At 33.1% G+C, this 16,347-nt stretch overlaps 1 protein-coding gene across 1 annotated transcript; it reads right to left on the reverse strand.

The window, feature by feature from the left end:
• Positions 1-5,665: 5,665 nt before the first annotated feature.
• On the reverse strand, positions 5,666-7,476 carry LOC127126670 (uncharacterized). Its single transcript, XM_051055629.1, has 5 exons — positions 7,295-7,476; positions 7,088-7,148; positions 6,952-6,996; positions 6,633-6,689; positions 5,666-6,430 (listed from the first exon to the last, which is right to left on the reverse strand). The coding sequence occupies exons 2-5, from the start codon at positions 7,091-7,093 to the stop codon at positions 5,831-5,833; spliced, it is 708 nt and encodes a 235-aa protein (XP_050911586.1). The 5' UTR covers positions 7,094-7,148; positions 7,295-7,476; the 3' UTR covers positions 5,666-5,830.
• Between the last annotated feature and the right edge of the window lie 8,871 nt (positions 7,477-16,347).

Raw genomic sequence — 16,347 nt, forward strand, 5'->3', positions numbered from 1 at the left:
CCTTTCTTTCTTCGCCATTTTTCACAAAACCAACTAGTTGGGCAACATAAACTTCTTCTTCTAAGGGGACATTAAGGAATTCATATTTCACATCCATCTGACACATCTGTCAGTTGCTCATGTTTGTTAGACCAAAAATCAACCTGTTTGTTTCGATCCTAACAACAGGTGCAAAAACTTCATCAAAGTTGATTCCTTCTTTCTGAAGAAATCATTTTGCCACAAGCCTCATCTTGTGTCGAGTCACTTCTCCTCTGGGATTCAACTTCACCTTGTATACCCACTTCACATTGATTTCCTTCTTGTCTTGGGGAAATTTGACAAGCGACCAGGTGTTGTTGACTTCGATTGACTTCAGTTCTTCGTTTATTGCTTTCATCCACTTCGAAATGTCTCAGCTGCATCGATAAGTTCGACATCTGTGTAGAAATCATAATGTACCAGCTCACCTTCTTCATCGACCACATCATCTGATGTAATCATACATTCTTGCAACCTTGCAGACATATGTCTTATTCTTTGAGGTCTGCTTAGGCCTGCTTCACCTCTGACTTCTTCCTGACGAACTTCTCTTTCGACTTCACTAGCTGGTTCATCATAAAATATTCTCACTCAATATTTCTTGATATTCTCAGTCCAATCCCACTCCTTAAGCTTATCTATGATCATGTCCCTACTGGTCACCACTTGCTTATTCACTGGGTCGAACAACTTGTATCCTCTAGTCGAATGATATCCTATCAGGATCATCTGACTCGACTTGTCATCAAGTTTTCTTCTCAACTGATCTGGCACATGTCTATGTGTTATAGATCCAAACACCCTTAGATGACTCAAGCTAGGCTTGACACCAGACCAACATTCTTCTGGCGTGATTCCGTCTAGCATCTTCGTCAGATATCTGTTTAGGATATATGTCGGAGTCAACACAACTTTTCCCCATAATTCTTCGGGTAGATGATTTCCTTTCAACATACTTCTAACCATATTCACGATGGTTCTATTCTTCCTTTCTACGACTCCATTCTGCTGTGGAGTGTAGGGTGGCACCACCCCATGCACAGTCCCTTCTTTCACACATAATAAATCGAAATCTTTCGACACATATTCTCCACCACCACCGTCTCTCAAAATCTTGATCTTTCGACCGCTTTGTCTTTCGACCATAAATTTAAACTTGACAAATACCTCGATCACTTCACTTTTCTTCTTGATCAAGTAAGACCATAATTTCGTCTGAAATCATCTATGAATGTAACAAAGTATTTGTTACCTCCAATCGAATCCACCTGGAGAGGGCTACGTACATCAGAGTATATGACTTCAAGAATTCCCTTCGACATGCTTCCTGCATCCTTACTGAAGTTGTTCTTATGCTGCTTCGGCTGCACACATTCTTCACACACTTCGTTTGGAATGTCAATTTCTAGTAATCCTAAAACCATATTTCTTCTCTTCAAATCTCTGATGTCTTTGAAATTGAGATGTCCAAGTCTATAATTCAATATCCATTCATCTTTACTGGCTGCTATTGTAATGCACTTATGCTCCATCACATTTAGTTCAATCTTGAAGGTTCTATTCTGAGACATTGGAGCCTTCAAGATCAACCTTCCATTTGAGTCGAGAACTCTCATCATCTTGTCTTCGATCGACACTCTGTAGTTCTTTTCGACTAACTGCCCTATGCTGAGCAAATTACTCTTCAAGCCCGATATATACAACACATTTGAAATTACTGATCTTTTGCCATCTTTCCTCATAATCATAACATCACCAACACCTTCAGCTGCTAGAGTGTTATCATTTGCAAATATCACCATGTTCTTCATTGAGGGCTTTATGTTGACAAACCAATTTTTCCTTCCAGACATGTGTGATGAGGATCCTGAGTCCAAGTGTCACTGGTCCTTGAATCTCTCTTCATCTTTTGTTTTAACCATCAACAACGTCTCTTCTTCTTCAGGTTTCGCCAGTTTTGCATAAGTTTCTTGATTCTTCTGCTTTTCTGGATAGTCACTAGAATAATGACCATACCTTTGACAATTGTAACACTGAATGTGACTCTTGTATGGCTTTTGACCACAACCTCTTCCTCTACCTGCAACACCACCTCTTTGGTTGCCTTGGTTCCAGGGTTTTCTCTGATTCGACAAGTTTCCTTCTTGCTGATTTCAACCAGACGAATTGTTGTAACCTCATCTGTCTTTGTAGCCATTTCATCTTCCTTTTCCTTTTCTTTCTTTTGCTGATTGAGCCTGTAAAGCCATATCACTCTTCCTTTGTCAATTTTGAGAAATCTTTCGACTCTTCTATGGCTACTACCACATGGTCGAACTTTGGAGCCAACGACCTCAAGATCTTTCCAACAACAGATCTTGATGTCAACACTTCTCCACATACCTTCATTTGATTCACCAGCTTCGTAACCTTGGTGAAAAAATTAGTTATGCTTTCATTGTCTTCCATATGAAGCAATTCATACGTCCTTTTGTGAGTTTGTAACCTTACCTCTTTCACTTTCTCTGCGCCTTCAAACGATTTCTCCAAAATTTCCTATGCTTTTTTCGCTGACTATGCATCACTAACCTTTTCAAAGTTATCTACATCAACACATTAATGAATTATAAAGAGAGCTTACTAATCTTTCTTCTTCAATTCTTTATGTGCAACCTTTTCTTGATTCGTCGCGACTTCTACAAGCGTTGCTACTCGTTCCTTCACAAGATCCCAAAGATCTTGATAACAGAACACAACATTTATCTGCTTGCACCAATTCTCATAATTGTTGTTCTTGAGAATCAGAAGATTTGCTGGAAAATGCCCGTTTGGATGATTTGTTGCCATGGTGATTTTCTTCCCACGAATCGATTAAATCGGAACTCTTGATACCAGATGTTGAAAATCCCCCGAAATCTATGGAGAATTTTAATCAATATTGATGAACAAGATTGTTATCACACACACAATAACAATGAAAAGAAAGAACAATGGAGAAAGAAAGAGTGTAACGAACGATGAAGGAGAAGAGTAATAAAATTCTGCAGAATTTCTCTCTGCCCACAAACTGTGGAAAATTTCTTATTCACTTTACAACTGCAAAATACTGTGAATACAATGTTATGAATACTCTATTCACTTCATTACAAAAATAAGGGTTACTCCATCTATTTATAGATTTAGGTTAACTTGGACGTCAAGCCAAAACCCATAACTATAAAAACCCAAAATAACTAACACTACTTAAATAGGCGTAAGTCGAAATTTTGTGTGAAGCAACATGCTTCGACAGTTCGACACATTAAAACAACTTAACACACTAGGTGGTTCGACATTTTCTTGTTCCTATCGAACAACCTATTTCGATATAAGGAATTACAATTCAAAAATCCTCAATATTGGAAATTAAAGTCAACTTCTGCCAAGATTCCATAATTTGTCGTTAGGAGAAAGTCCCTACCATTGCACTAAGGCAACCATTGCACTAAGCTTGGTGTTGAATTGCTCCATCAACCAGTTCCTCTCTTGTGGCCAGTATCGCTAGAGGGGTGACCACTGGATGATTGTAAACCGCGTCAAAAGGTAACTCGTCAATAGTAAGTGGAGCATGCTCGATGTGGGGTCTTAGTATCGAATAGTGAAAAACATTGTGTATCTTTGAATATGAAGGGAGTTCTAATTTATAAGAGACCTTGCCAAACCGCACAATGATTGGAAATGAATGACCGGTAGTACCACTTGCAGAGCTTATTGTATTTAACACTTGTTAGAGATGATTGACGATAGAGCTGCAACTTCACATACACAAAGTCTCGTTCCTCAAAGCCGATCCAACAAATTTGGAGGTTTAAGACAAGATGTTAAATAAAAATATATATTACTAAAATTTATATTAATTTTTAATATACCAAAAATTTATCAATTTAATCCTTAAATAAAATAAAAATTTATCATATTACTTTTTAATATTTTAATAGCGTGAATTAGACTCATTAATTTTATGTATTTTATGAGTTATATAATAAATATAATTTCTTATTATTATATTTATATATTTTAAAAATTAAATTAAAATGTGAGTACTATTTTAAAATTTTAATTTAAAATTATTTATTAAAAATATTTATTTTAATTTGTGTGAAAACAATAGATCTTAGTTAAATTTTTTGAAGATCAAACAAAAATTGATAATGTTAAAATTACACATAATTTCCTCAAACAAAAAATAAAACATGGATAAAACTATTTGATATTAATTATATTTTTTATTTTAAAAAAGTATTTATGAAATTTAAAATAAAAAATTAATTATATCACAAATTTATTATTAGATCAATAGCCTATGCCATTGATGAAAATGCAAATCTAATACTAAATTTATTGTTAAACCATAATAATGGTTAAAGAATAGGAAAAAATGGTAAGAGACTAATTTGTTAAAGCATAATATAATGGTTAAAGAATTGGAAAAAATGACTTTCAAAATATAAAAAGCCCCCTAACAACTATGACTAGCAGATAGCACATTACCTCTAGGCCACCACACAACTCACTACAAAATTGATTTTCCTAAAATATATTACGTAAACCGTTTATTTAGAGGCCTAAATTTTAGTCCAAAATTCTACTATACGTCTATGTGCATCAACAGTTAGCTTCATACATTTCTGAGCCTTCTCCAAATTTTGTCGAAGAAATTTTAAAATAGCTTCTCTATTAGCCATCAGCAAATCAGAAGCATCCATAGAAGAGGATCCAAAAGTGTATGAAGGTATTGAGGGAGGAGGCTTGACAAACATAACCTAAAAGGGAGTAAGACGCGCATCAGTGTGATAAGATATGTTATAATGGTATTCTGCCAAGGGTAAGAAACGAAACCAACTGCTTAGCTTGGCATGGACCAATGATGTAGGTATTATTCCATGGTCCTGTTGGTGACTTTGGTTTGACCATCAATTTGAGGATAAATGTACTTCCACTATGGGGCTAAACACCAATATGTCATCGAAGAAGATGATGACCGTCCTTCGTAGCAATGCCCAAAATGTTTTGTTCATGGTAGTCTGAAACGTAGCTAGGATGTTAGAGAGTCCGAAGGACATCACTAGTAGTGGCCATTATGGCTTTTGAAAGCCATTTTTGGAATATCCTCGGGAGCTACCCTTATTTGATGGAATCCAGAGGTTAACTCCAATTTTGAGAACACTTCGGCCTTACCAAGTTCATCAAGCAGTTCATTAATAGTTGGCAAGGGAAATCGATAGTCGGCGCACATACGCCAAGAATCATTCTTCTTCTTTTGTATGAACACCTGGGAAGAGAAAGGACGTGTGCTTGGTTTAATCTAACCAGTGTTCAACAGCTTTGCAACTTGTTGTTGAATCTCAGTTTTTTGTGCATGCCCGGTATCAGTAAGGTCGCACATTGATAAAGGAAGCATTGGAGGTAAGGTTTATGTGATGATCAGTGAGCCTTGATGGGGTTAAATTTGAGGGTTATGAAACTGATTCTAAATCGCAATAAATTTGAATTTTTTGAAAACTGAGGAGAAATTGATTCTAAGAAGTTTAGAGATTAATTTGAATTATTTATTTCAATATGAGGAAAAATTCATAAAATTTAAAACAGAAATAATAATCAATGACATTCAAATTAAACAAAGGGATGGAGAAATTCGAAATTCTATATTCATTTAAGGGTCCTTAAATTCAATATATCAAGTCATCAACTACAAATAGTGGCTAGTATCCAATCATCAACCGCTACACACACTACACACAATGTTTAGATGATAATGGAAAACACAAACACATTAATCACCAAACATGCTTTAAATGGCTAAGGACAACACATCATTTAAACCAACTTCCGCAGCCCTAGTGTGGCCATTATGAAAGAACTTCCAACTCAAGTAAACAATTAGGAATACCATTAACCCAATAATAAAAGAAAACCCAAACGCCTGTGCAATTACAAACCAAAACACATGCAGCTTGAACGAGTCTCCGAAAGCCACGTGAAGCCCTGAAGCGGAAGTCTTTTGCACCAGCTCAACAAAGTAAATGATTGTTGAACAAAGCCAAAGAAGCCCAGAAAATATTTGTGGTGCAAATCGTAGCGGCAAAATGAGGATAAAAGTTATAATCCAGCACATTATGAAACCGGTGATATGTGCTACCTGAGGAAAGAAAGCATAAAATGCTCCCTCTAAGGTTAACAGAGACTCTGGGGTGTTTGTGGTTTTTTCAGCTTGAAAGGTATCAAATAGTGGGGCGCAGGTTTTTGTGAGGTAACTTAGGATGCCACCGAATAACAGTAGTAAGAATCCGTAATGTTTTGGAGGAAGATCACGCATACTCCCCGCTGCAAAAGATATAAAAGACGTCCAGCTAAAATCATTATGCAGGACAACATCAGTTGTTCTGTTTGCCTGCAAAAAATCCAGAAATACTATCATTAATGTTGGTTCAAATATTAATTTATAGTTCTATTTATGAGACTCATAAATCGGTTGTTCTATTTATGAGACTCAATTTAACCATAATTTAATCATGATAAAGACCAATTATGTATGCTACAAATATTAATTTCCAACCAACTCAACAACAAAATATCCAAAGGTATGAACACACCTCATCAAAGATCCTACGAACTCCGGCTGATACATTCTGGGTACGCACCTGCTGGTTCTTTTTATAAGAAACAGAAAATCAAAATCATCAAAACCATTCAGCATGTGTTATAGGGGTGTTTATTGAGAAAATCTCTATAAAATCAGCCATGTCGAATCCAATTCTGTTTTTTTAGTTGAAAAAGAGTGCGAAAGCCATGGTTAATAATGAATACATGTATCTTAAGACAAAATTATGTTGTGCTTTTGATTCAAATACGTGCAAAATCATGAAAAGCAATTTAAGTGCAATGAATTAAGTCACAAGTTTTGAAACTTACCGGATTCAGTTCAAGCAGTTCAAACGAATTTACATCCGATGGAGTCTATACGCATTCACATAACATGCATAAGTTAGTTCTAATAGATAGTAAGAGACATATACTAATTAATACACCACTCATAAACAATTAATACCTCCATCGATCTCAAGAATTTTCTCTTTTCCTCGTACTTCGTTTGTGTTTTCTTGTGGTGTCTTGTCAGAAAGGAACAAAGAACAAAACAGTGTGATTAATTATGCAACTCAAGTTACAATACAGAGAGAGAGAGAAAAAATGAACAGAAATATCAAAAAGAGAGCTTTATGCAATCACATTTTCACAGAAATCACAGGGTTATTACATTAATCATGATCTTGATCCAACGGTCATAAAACTTAAATTAGAATCGTCTGGTTGTAATCTAACCCGCGCATGATCCCGTGATTGAAGAGATTTGTGGAAATCATGGTCAAAGAAATAGAATTAACTAGCAAAAGTTTCGAAAAGTACCACTCCACTAAAATAAAATACAACTAATGGAGTCTTTCTGTAACGCGTTTTTACTTTAATTCCTACCTTGTTTTTCAAAGAAATATTCGTTTCCCATTAACAAAGCTCTTGTGGTGTGAAAATTAAAACAATGACTACAAGCTTACGGGAGATGACGAACGTCGTTATACCCTTCACCAAACATGTCATCCTATTCATGTTAAATCTAATACGTTAATATTCATCTTTTAATTATCAACTAAGAAGGAGTAACAGGACAATTTTTATACCATTCTATTTTTATTGTTTTAGGATACAAAAAATTATTGTTTTTTTTTCTTCAAAATTTTAAAATATGCGACATACAAATTAAGTATTAAGTATTAGAAGTATTAACAATGCAATATTTTAAAAAAAAATAATGTATCTATATTTAAGATTAAAAATATCCAAATTTATTTATTTACATACAATTTCCTTTTGCAATATCTAAAATTGAAAATACATTTCATTTTTAAAAAATCTAAAAATACATAATTTTTGAACTTTTCAAACATTTCATAACACTAAAAGTTCTGAGTATTTTTAATTCAGTTTTAAAAATTAAGGTATGTATGTGTTGTCTATGAAATATATTATATTACGTGTTGATAATGAAAATGTATTTATAAATATTTTGACGCTTAAGTTAGTGACGATACTAATAGTGAGATTTTAGATTAAAATCGTGTGTATATAAGTTTGATATCCATTTTTTATAGTGAGGTTATATACTTTTTGATGACCAATCTTACGTTGTTTACCTGTATCTTTAAGGACATATATTAGTAGATACCTTGAAGTATGATTTATCAGTCTTCGAAGTCCTGTCAACTCTGATCAGGTGTATTTTTAGAGAAGGTCCTTCTTAAGATTTAAAACTATTAGAACATTCTTTGCGAACATCTGTCCCAAGGGGATGACGTTAGTAGGCATGACTATCTATCTGGTCCAACAACTCTTGGGAACTTGGGAGACCTCAATCTGATGCAATAATAGGGTATGCCCATTTTGTGGAGTCAATGTCCTTGATTCACCCTTCACTTACGAATGTCGCTTACTGTCGCAATGTCTCTGGGGTAAATTAACAATTTTGGTGATTAGGCCACTACTATGTAATATAAGTTGTTGAAACTAGATGTATTATCTCTTGGTCTAGACCAGAACGGTACTATGTGGAACCTTCTTTTGCAAATTATAGAACATGTTTTTGATGATGATAACTATTAAAGATGGCCATACCCTAGATAGTGATAATTGTTGTGATATAATTTAAGTTATGGCTCAAGCCCAAGTTAGGTTTAGGGTTTGTTATATTAGTTACTTAGTATTCAAGTCACCTAGTTGTATATAAAATACATATTATAATTTAGTTTCAATATCAATCTTAATAATAAAATCACTTCTCTTTTACTCTCTCTTTATCTCTCTCTTTCTCATTCCTTCGACATCAAAGTGCATTAGCACTAACTAATTGGTAACTAGAGCTCCGGTTAGTTTCTTGATCGTGTTTTCAAGAATCACATGTCGGCGATCATGTCTCCGGGATTGTGGGTTATTAATCGTGTTTGTTGCAAAGATGAATGATAATAATGGCATTACGAATTTTCTTCTAATTCTTGACGAAAAGAATTGGATTCGATGGAGAAAACAGATGCAATCTCTGTTTGGGTTTCATGAAACCCTAGAAGTGGTTACTAACGGCGCCCCTGATCTTACTGAGATTGCAATTAATGCTCAGAGAGACGCGAACAGGGAGGCCAAGAAAAAAGATTGCAAGGTTGTGTTTTATATTCAATTGATGGTAGATGCAAAGAACTTTGATCGGATTTCTTATGCTTAATCAACGAAGGAGGCAAGGGATATTTTTATCAAGTATTACGAAGGAGGTGAGAAGGTTAAAGTCGTTACATTGTAGATGTTACGAAGGTAGTATGAATTACTACATATAAGAGAAGAAGAAAAGATTGCAGGCTATGTCTCGAAGGTGCAAAAGTTTCTTCATATCATGAAAGGTTGTGGTGAAAACCTAACTGATAATATAATGGTTGAGAAGGTAATACGTACATTGACCTCTCACTTTGATCACGTTATCGTTGCTTTGAGACAATTTTGCTACAGAGATAAGATTGACATTGAAAGAAGGAATGTAAAGGACATTGTGCAGTGTTAGAGATGGTGTAAGTTTGTCATAACCATAAATTGAAGCAGACAATTGAGAACCATTGGGTAGAGTGACAGATATAGGAACAATATTGTGATAACTAGTAAAGGCTGAAAGATTAAAGGATATATGATCTGTAGCTCCTGTATCAAGGATCCACAAAGAATGAGGCTTACCATTGGCATTGGAAGACAAAGAATTTAGCACAAGAGGAGATGTAGACACTGAATTGGCTGTGGAAACAAGTTTCTCAATGATTATGAAAGATTGAGCCTTGGAACTATTTAACAATCAGAATAATATGGTCTTAAAATATCATATGTCAAAGAATAGGACATTTAAGACCATGATCAATTTGGCTGAGGTACAATGCCTAAAAATAGTTGTCAACCACAAGAATAAATGGTTGTGGCATTTAAGACTTGGCCATCTGAATTTTATATCACTCAATCAACTAATTACTTAAGATATTGTAACTGGTATACCAAGTCTTGAGATGTCCGACAAACTCTATGAAGGTTGCTTAGTAGGGAAGCAATATAGAAAGTCTATTGTTTTAACTATGCCAATGAGGTCCTCTTGTATACTAGATGTAGTATATCCAGATGTATGTGGCCCGTTTGAAGATCATACGATCGGCAGAAACAGGTATTTTGTCTCATTTGTCGATGAGTATAGTCAAAATATTTGGATCTATGTGACTAAGCGAAAGACCTAAGTATTTGAAATATTTAAGAGATTCAAGATGCTTGTCTAAAACTAGAGTGAAAAGAAAACCAAGGTTCTACGAACAAATGGAGGTGGAGAATACACATCCAATATATTTGAGACGTTTTATGCAGAACATGGTATTAATCATGAGGTAATTGCTCCTTACACGCCTCAACATAATGGAATAGAAGAAAAAAGAAACATGACCATATTGGATGTGGCGAGATGCATGTTGAAGTAGAAGAATTTTCCAAAGTCCTTATTGGGTGAAATTTCCCCCCACGGTTTTTTATATTCTTAATATATGCCCTACCAAGAAGTTGAAAAACAAGGTTCCAGAAGATGTTTGGAGTGAAAACGACCACCAGTGAGTCACCTGAAGGTGTTTGACTTTATTTTCTACAATTATATTCATGATGTTAGGAGGAGGAAGCTTGATGATAAGAGTGAACCTATGATTCTGGTAGGATATCATAAGAGAGAAGCATACAAGCTATTCAATCTAATGAAAAATAATACCACAATGAGTCGAGACATTATGATTGATAAGAATTCTTCCTAGGATTGGAATTCAGGTGAGGTGACTAACAATTCATTAATGGGCTATGAAGTTGATGAAGAAAGTAGTGAGCACAAAGAAATTCCAGTCAATGACACTCCAACAACAATTGAAGTCGAAGATGATAATAAAGTCAAAGTCAAAGCAGATAATCGAGATGGTGTGGTTAGTACAAGCCAAAGACCTCAAATAACTAGAGTACTCCCAACAAGGATTCAAGACTGTGAAGTGGTTGGTGAAGATGAAGTCACACCACATGGAGATTTGGTTCATTTCGCTTTACTTGCAGGTCCTGAACCGATCCATGTTAATCAGAATTGATTCAACCAGGTCCTGAAGTTTATAACAAGGCTCTGAAGCTCTTTAAGAAGAATTCGTAACCAGGCTCTAAAATATCTTTCAAAGAGAACCAGGCTCTAAAGCTTCTTCAAAAGAGTTCAACCAAGCTTCTGAAGTGAAGTTCATCAGAATATTGATTTTGACAACCAGTGCTCTGGATAAGTTCAAGCAACTTTTGAAGACAAACCAGATTCTGATGGAAGATCATTTTGGTACTTCAAAAAGGTTAATTAGGAAAGTTCTCTTTCATTTCTATTTAATCTTTATAGGATTATACATCTCATGGGGAGCTTTGTGCTTTTGTAAGATGTATCTTTCTATTATTACCTTGTACAAAATTGTTCATCAAAATACATGGTTTTGTCATCATCAAAAATGGGGAGATTGTTAGAACATTATTTGGTTATGCATTTATACCTTGAGTTTTGATGATAAAAATGTTGTATTTGTGTGAGAACAATTTTGTTACCCTAATGGTTTTTTATTGTGTTGCTTTAATAGCCAGTTCTGATTATGAGTTTATGACATCTATCGTCATCAATTTCTGAACATTTGTTCTGAATTCCACTTATGCGCTAATCACTTATGAGAAGTTCTGAAAGATGTAAAGTTGTTGTTGTAATATCCTTTCTACTTATATGTTGATTCACTCCTGAGAAGTTACTGAATAGACGTTATGTTGTTGTTGCAATGTTCTCTCCACTTATGCTTTTGGACGTGATTCTGATCATCAAACTTCTGAAGAATGGCAAGCTTCTGAAGTTTTGTCACTTAGTTGAAGATTATGGAGATCTTAAGCCAGACGTTGAGGTTATCAAGGTTTTTACTGAAGAGTCTGAAGATTCTGAAGATCTCAAGCCAAACTGCTTACGTTGTCAAGGTTCTGACTGAAGATTCTGAAGTTTTTGAATTCAGCCGTGTGTTTCTTTATTTCATGCTTCATCAATTATTCATCAGAAGTCAGTGAACTTGAAGATAAGATCAAAATGGGTAAGTGATCAAATAATACACGGTACAAATCAAAATTCCTTCCACTACCTAATATCATGGGAAAAGGACAGTAATATTCTTTACACCTATCACTAATCCGTTAGTGGACAACTACATTTTGATTATTCCGGATTTTCCCTCCAACGATTCCTTTTTCATGATATATAAAGAGGACTTGGAGACTTGAAGAAAAGACCACTACAACAATTTTACAAGATTGTTTTCTACGTGAAAAATCTCTAAACTTTGTGCATACTTTTATTTAAGTGTTTTTATTTCATTTATGTAAAATATGTTTGTGTATAAGCAACCTGTAAACACAAAACCTTTGTTCAAACTTGTTATTTGTGATTCCTTAAGGAGACTATGGTATAGTCGGATCCTTGAGAAGACAAAGAACTCTTTATGATTTTTGTAATCAGTTGATTATAGTGGATTAAGTCCTTGTGTATAAGGAGAAATCACCTTGGCAGGTGGCCTGGAGTAGCTTTAAGTTTCAAGTGAATCGGGATAAAAATACTTGTGTGTTTTATCTCTTTCTTCTTAGTATTTGTGTGGTATTCTTGAGTTGGTAAAAAACTTTTGTTTTTTAAAACCCAGTTCAAACCCCCCATTTTCTTGTGTTTTTCACACCTTCAAAAAGCCAAAAAGTTGCATTGCTATTTAAGGAGACTCAAATCTAACGTTTGAAGGGTGTGCAAGTATTGAAGATTCATGTGTTAGGGTTTCTATTTTGAGTCTTTTATTTATATTATTGTTTGTGAACCACTCTAGCACCGTGCAGTCATATCCAAAGGCGCAGAGTTTAGTTTGTTAGTTGAGTAGTAACTCAACAATCAATATTCTGACTATTGTATTGATCACTAGGGTTAGTGATTGAGAGAAAGTGAAAATGGTCTCATATTTAGAGGAGTCCTAAATAGAAATACATGGGTAGAATTAAGAACAGAGATACTTAACAATAGGTTTTTTTATCTAAGACGCTTTGTACTAATTCTATTGAAGAGTGTATTTCCTTTCTTGGATTGGAAGCCCCCGGACGTAGTTGATGTTGCACTGAACTAGAATAACATGTACTTGTGTTCTTTTATTGCTTTATGATTTATCATCTATTTTATATTATCTTTCAATTCTAGTTTAAAATGTTGAACATAGCTTAGGCATTTGGTCCAACATTTATCCCCTTAAGTACATAATTTCATATATAAAAACACATAACTGCATCTATCGATTATACAAATAATCGAGGTGATATATATATATATATATATATATATATATATATATATATATATATATATTTGTTTACAAATTTTTATTGAAATATAAATTTTCATAATTTTATATATATATTTTTTAAATCTATAAGTACAATTTTGAAGAAGAATCCTAAAACATTTTCATTTTCATCCTTGTGAATCTTGGTAAAGATCAAATGCTGGAAGATTATAGCATATATGTATATTGCAATATGTTCTCAGTGGCTTCTCATTCATTTATTTATGAGATATAAAATTAACAAATGTTAGACAAGAACCTAATATATCATGTATAAAGACAAAAGATTATATAAAGAACACAAACCTTCAATCAATATTATTTTTTGCTCTTATCAATATTTGATATTCATAAAGTTTGTGATTCAGATATATAGTGTGATATTAGCATTTTGAAAGGTTGTCGTGACGGTTTCACACGGATCACTAATGTTTCTTGTGGATTAATGTGTTATCAATGTCTAGAGCGTTAATACTCAATAAATGGACAGCAAAGATGTATTTACAATGACATGGAAACACAATAAAATATCTTATTTTACTTTTCGCTTGTGATAAAAAAACGAAATAATAGGTTTTTTCTTTTTAAATAAAAAATAAATAAAATATGGGTTTTTCTCTCGGTGTCTAAATCCAGCGAGATAATATATTACTTTTATTACAAAAAAATGGTGAATGGAAAAAAATTAAATGTAACATTTATTATTTCATTTTTCAATTTTTTACCATTCATCAATTTCTTTGTGTGTTTCAATAATCAAACAAAGGACTATATTATAAACAAATTTTTTAAGATATTATTTTGTGAGACAACAACATTGCAATATAATTAGGAATAAATTTCTCAATATTGTCAACCGAGGAAAGAAATATATTATAGCATATTTTCTTTGACTGACAACATTGAGAAGTTATTCCAAAATATAACAATGTTTTCTTTTACCATTCATCATTGAAAAGACGTAGAAACAACAACAACAACAACAATAACAACGATAATGAGAACAACAACAACAACACTATTATGTGAGATAGATTGCAATAATAGAAAAAATGATTTGTTAAATGTTGGTGTTAGAAGAACAACAATACATAACAAAATAATTTTTCTGTCTTACAATCTATCTCATATAATGATGTTTAAAAGTATGAAGCAACTGTATATATGAGTTGGGTTTATGGTAAAACTTAGTGAACGAATCCTTTTATAGTTAAATTTGGGTATCATACCCCTCAGTTATTTGGAAAACCGATGGAATAAGTTATTAATTAAATAATAATTAAAATAAAAAGAAAGACGTCATTTTTAAAGAAATAAAAATAAAAACATCAATTGTTGGGATTCAAAGCATGATCATGAATTATTTCATCTTTCGGCTATGAACTATAATTGAGAGAATAAATGATTTTTTTTTGAAAAAAAATAACGTAGTGTCCCCAAGAATTATACCTCGATTTATTGGTGGGTAAGGTGAAAGTTTTGTAGTAAAATGTATTATTTGTAGTAGTGAAATCACTCAAAGTATACATACCAAATGTGGGGTCCTTTTACAATATTGTTCCAACTTTCCTATATCACATGTCTTTAATTATCCTTACCACCTAAAAATAGATTACCTTATCTACATCATATCTCGGATCTTAAGCTAATCCTTCATAAGTAGTAAACTCGTCATCTACGATGAACCTTCATGGTGGATAAAAATACGAACGAATTCATCCATTATTTATCTAAAAGGAAAATTACTTAATACGAACCAACACAAATTAACATTTAGAATCAGAACCAGCACAAATCCATACAATCATATTAACATTTAGAATCAAAACCAACACAAAATTCTAAAACCAACACAATATCATATAATCACATTCATACAATTATGTTAGCATTTAGAATCAAAACCGATAAAAATTTCTAAAACCCTGAGAATATCCTAATAAGAAGAATATACCCTAAAACCATGAGAAAACCTTAAAACAAATATTCTATGTTAAACCTCACACGTTAAACCCGGTAAAATGAAAATCCAGTAAGCCCTAAATTAGAAATGATCAAAAAATCAAAACCCAGTAAATCCTAAATTAAAAACGGGCGAATAATTAGACTTGCTAGTAGACTTGTCTTCCTCTTTTCATTCAGAAAACACTTGTCCTCCTCTTTTTCATTTTGTTTCCTCTCGTTTCGAGATTCGTTCCTTCGTTTGTAACCTTGTTGGAGAGTTCCTTTGTTTGCAGCAACACACCTTATTTCTTCATTCCTTTCATTCTCAGAGAAAATATAAGAGAAATGAGAGAAATGCTACATAGGCTATAATATTAAATATGCACATACAACTCATCAAGTATTTTTCCACCTTAGTAATTAATATCACACCTAAGCAACACATAAGCTATTGTGTTGATTTTGACTAACACCTTTGACATCAAGGATAAACGTGACTCTATTTGAATAATTGAGAAACCACAATGAATATTTTTTATGTTAAGAGGCCAAACCGAATCTTAATCGAAAAATACATGATGAAAACGAGTATTAAACCTAAAAAATAAGATTCATTTATAAAATCTAAATAATAATATAATATAAAAACATATCTCAATGTGAATTAAAATCATTCAAGAAAAAAATAATCAACAAATTGGATATATCTTGAAGTTCTAAAAAAAATTATATTAAAAATGTCAGATTAATTTGTAGAAAAACAACAATAATCAATCATTAATAAATATGATGATAATAAAAAAATAATAGAAATAAAAAAATATAGCATGATGTGTGATAATAGAAAGAAAAAATAAATAAATAATAACAATATAATATAAAGCGTGATGATAAAAAAAGT

Source organism: Lathyrus oleraceus, chromosome 3 (genome assembly GCF_024323335.1).
Source record: "Lathyrus oleraceus cultivar Zhongwan6 chromosome 3, CAAS_Psat_ZW6_1.0, whole genome shotgun sequence".
NCBI classification, from domain to species: Eukaryota; Viridiplantae; Streptophyta; class Magnoliopsida; order Fabales; family Fabaceae; genus Lathyrus; species Lathyrus oleraceus.

Coding starts and splice junctions, on each gene's coding strand:
- LOC127126670 (XM_051055629.1), bottom strand. Junction 6,690..6,951: donor AACTGCTTGAACTGAATCCG/GTAAGTTTCAAA, acceptor TCTTATAAAAAG/AACCAGCAGGTGCGTACCCA. Junction 6,431..6,632: donor TTCGTAGGATCTTTGATGAG/GTGTGTTCATAC, acceptor GATTTTTTGCAG/GCAAACAGAACAACTGATGT.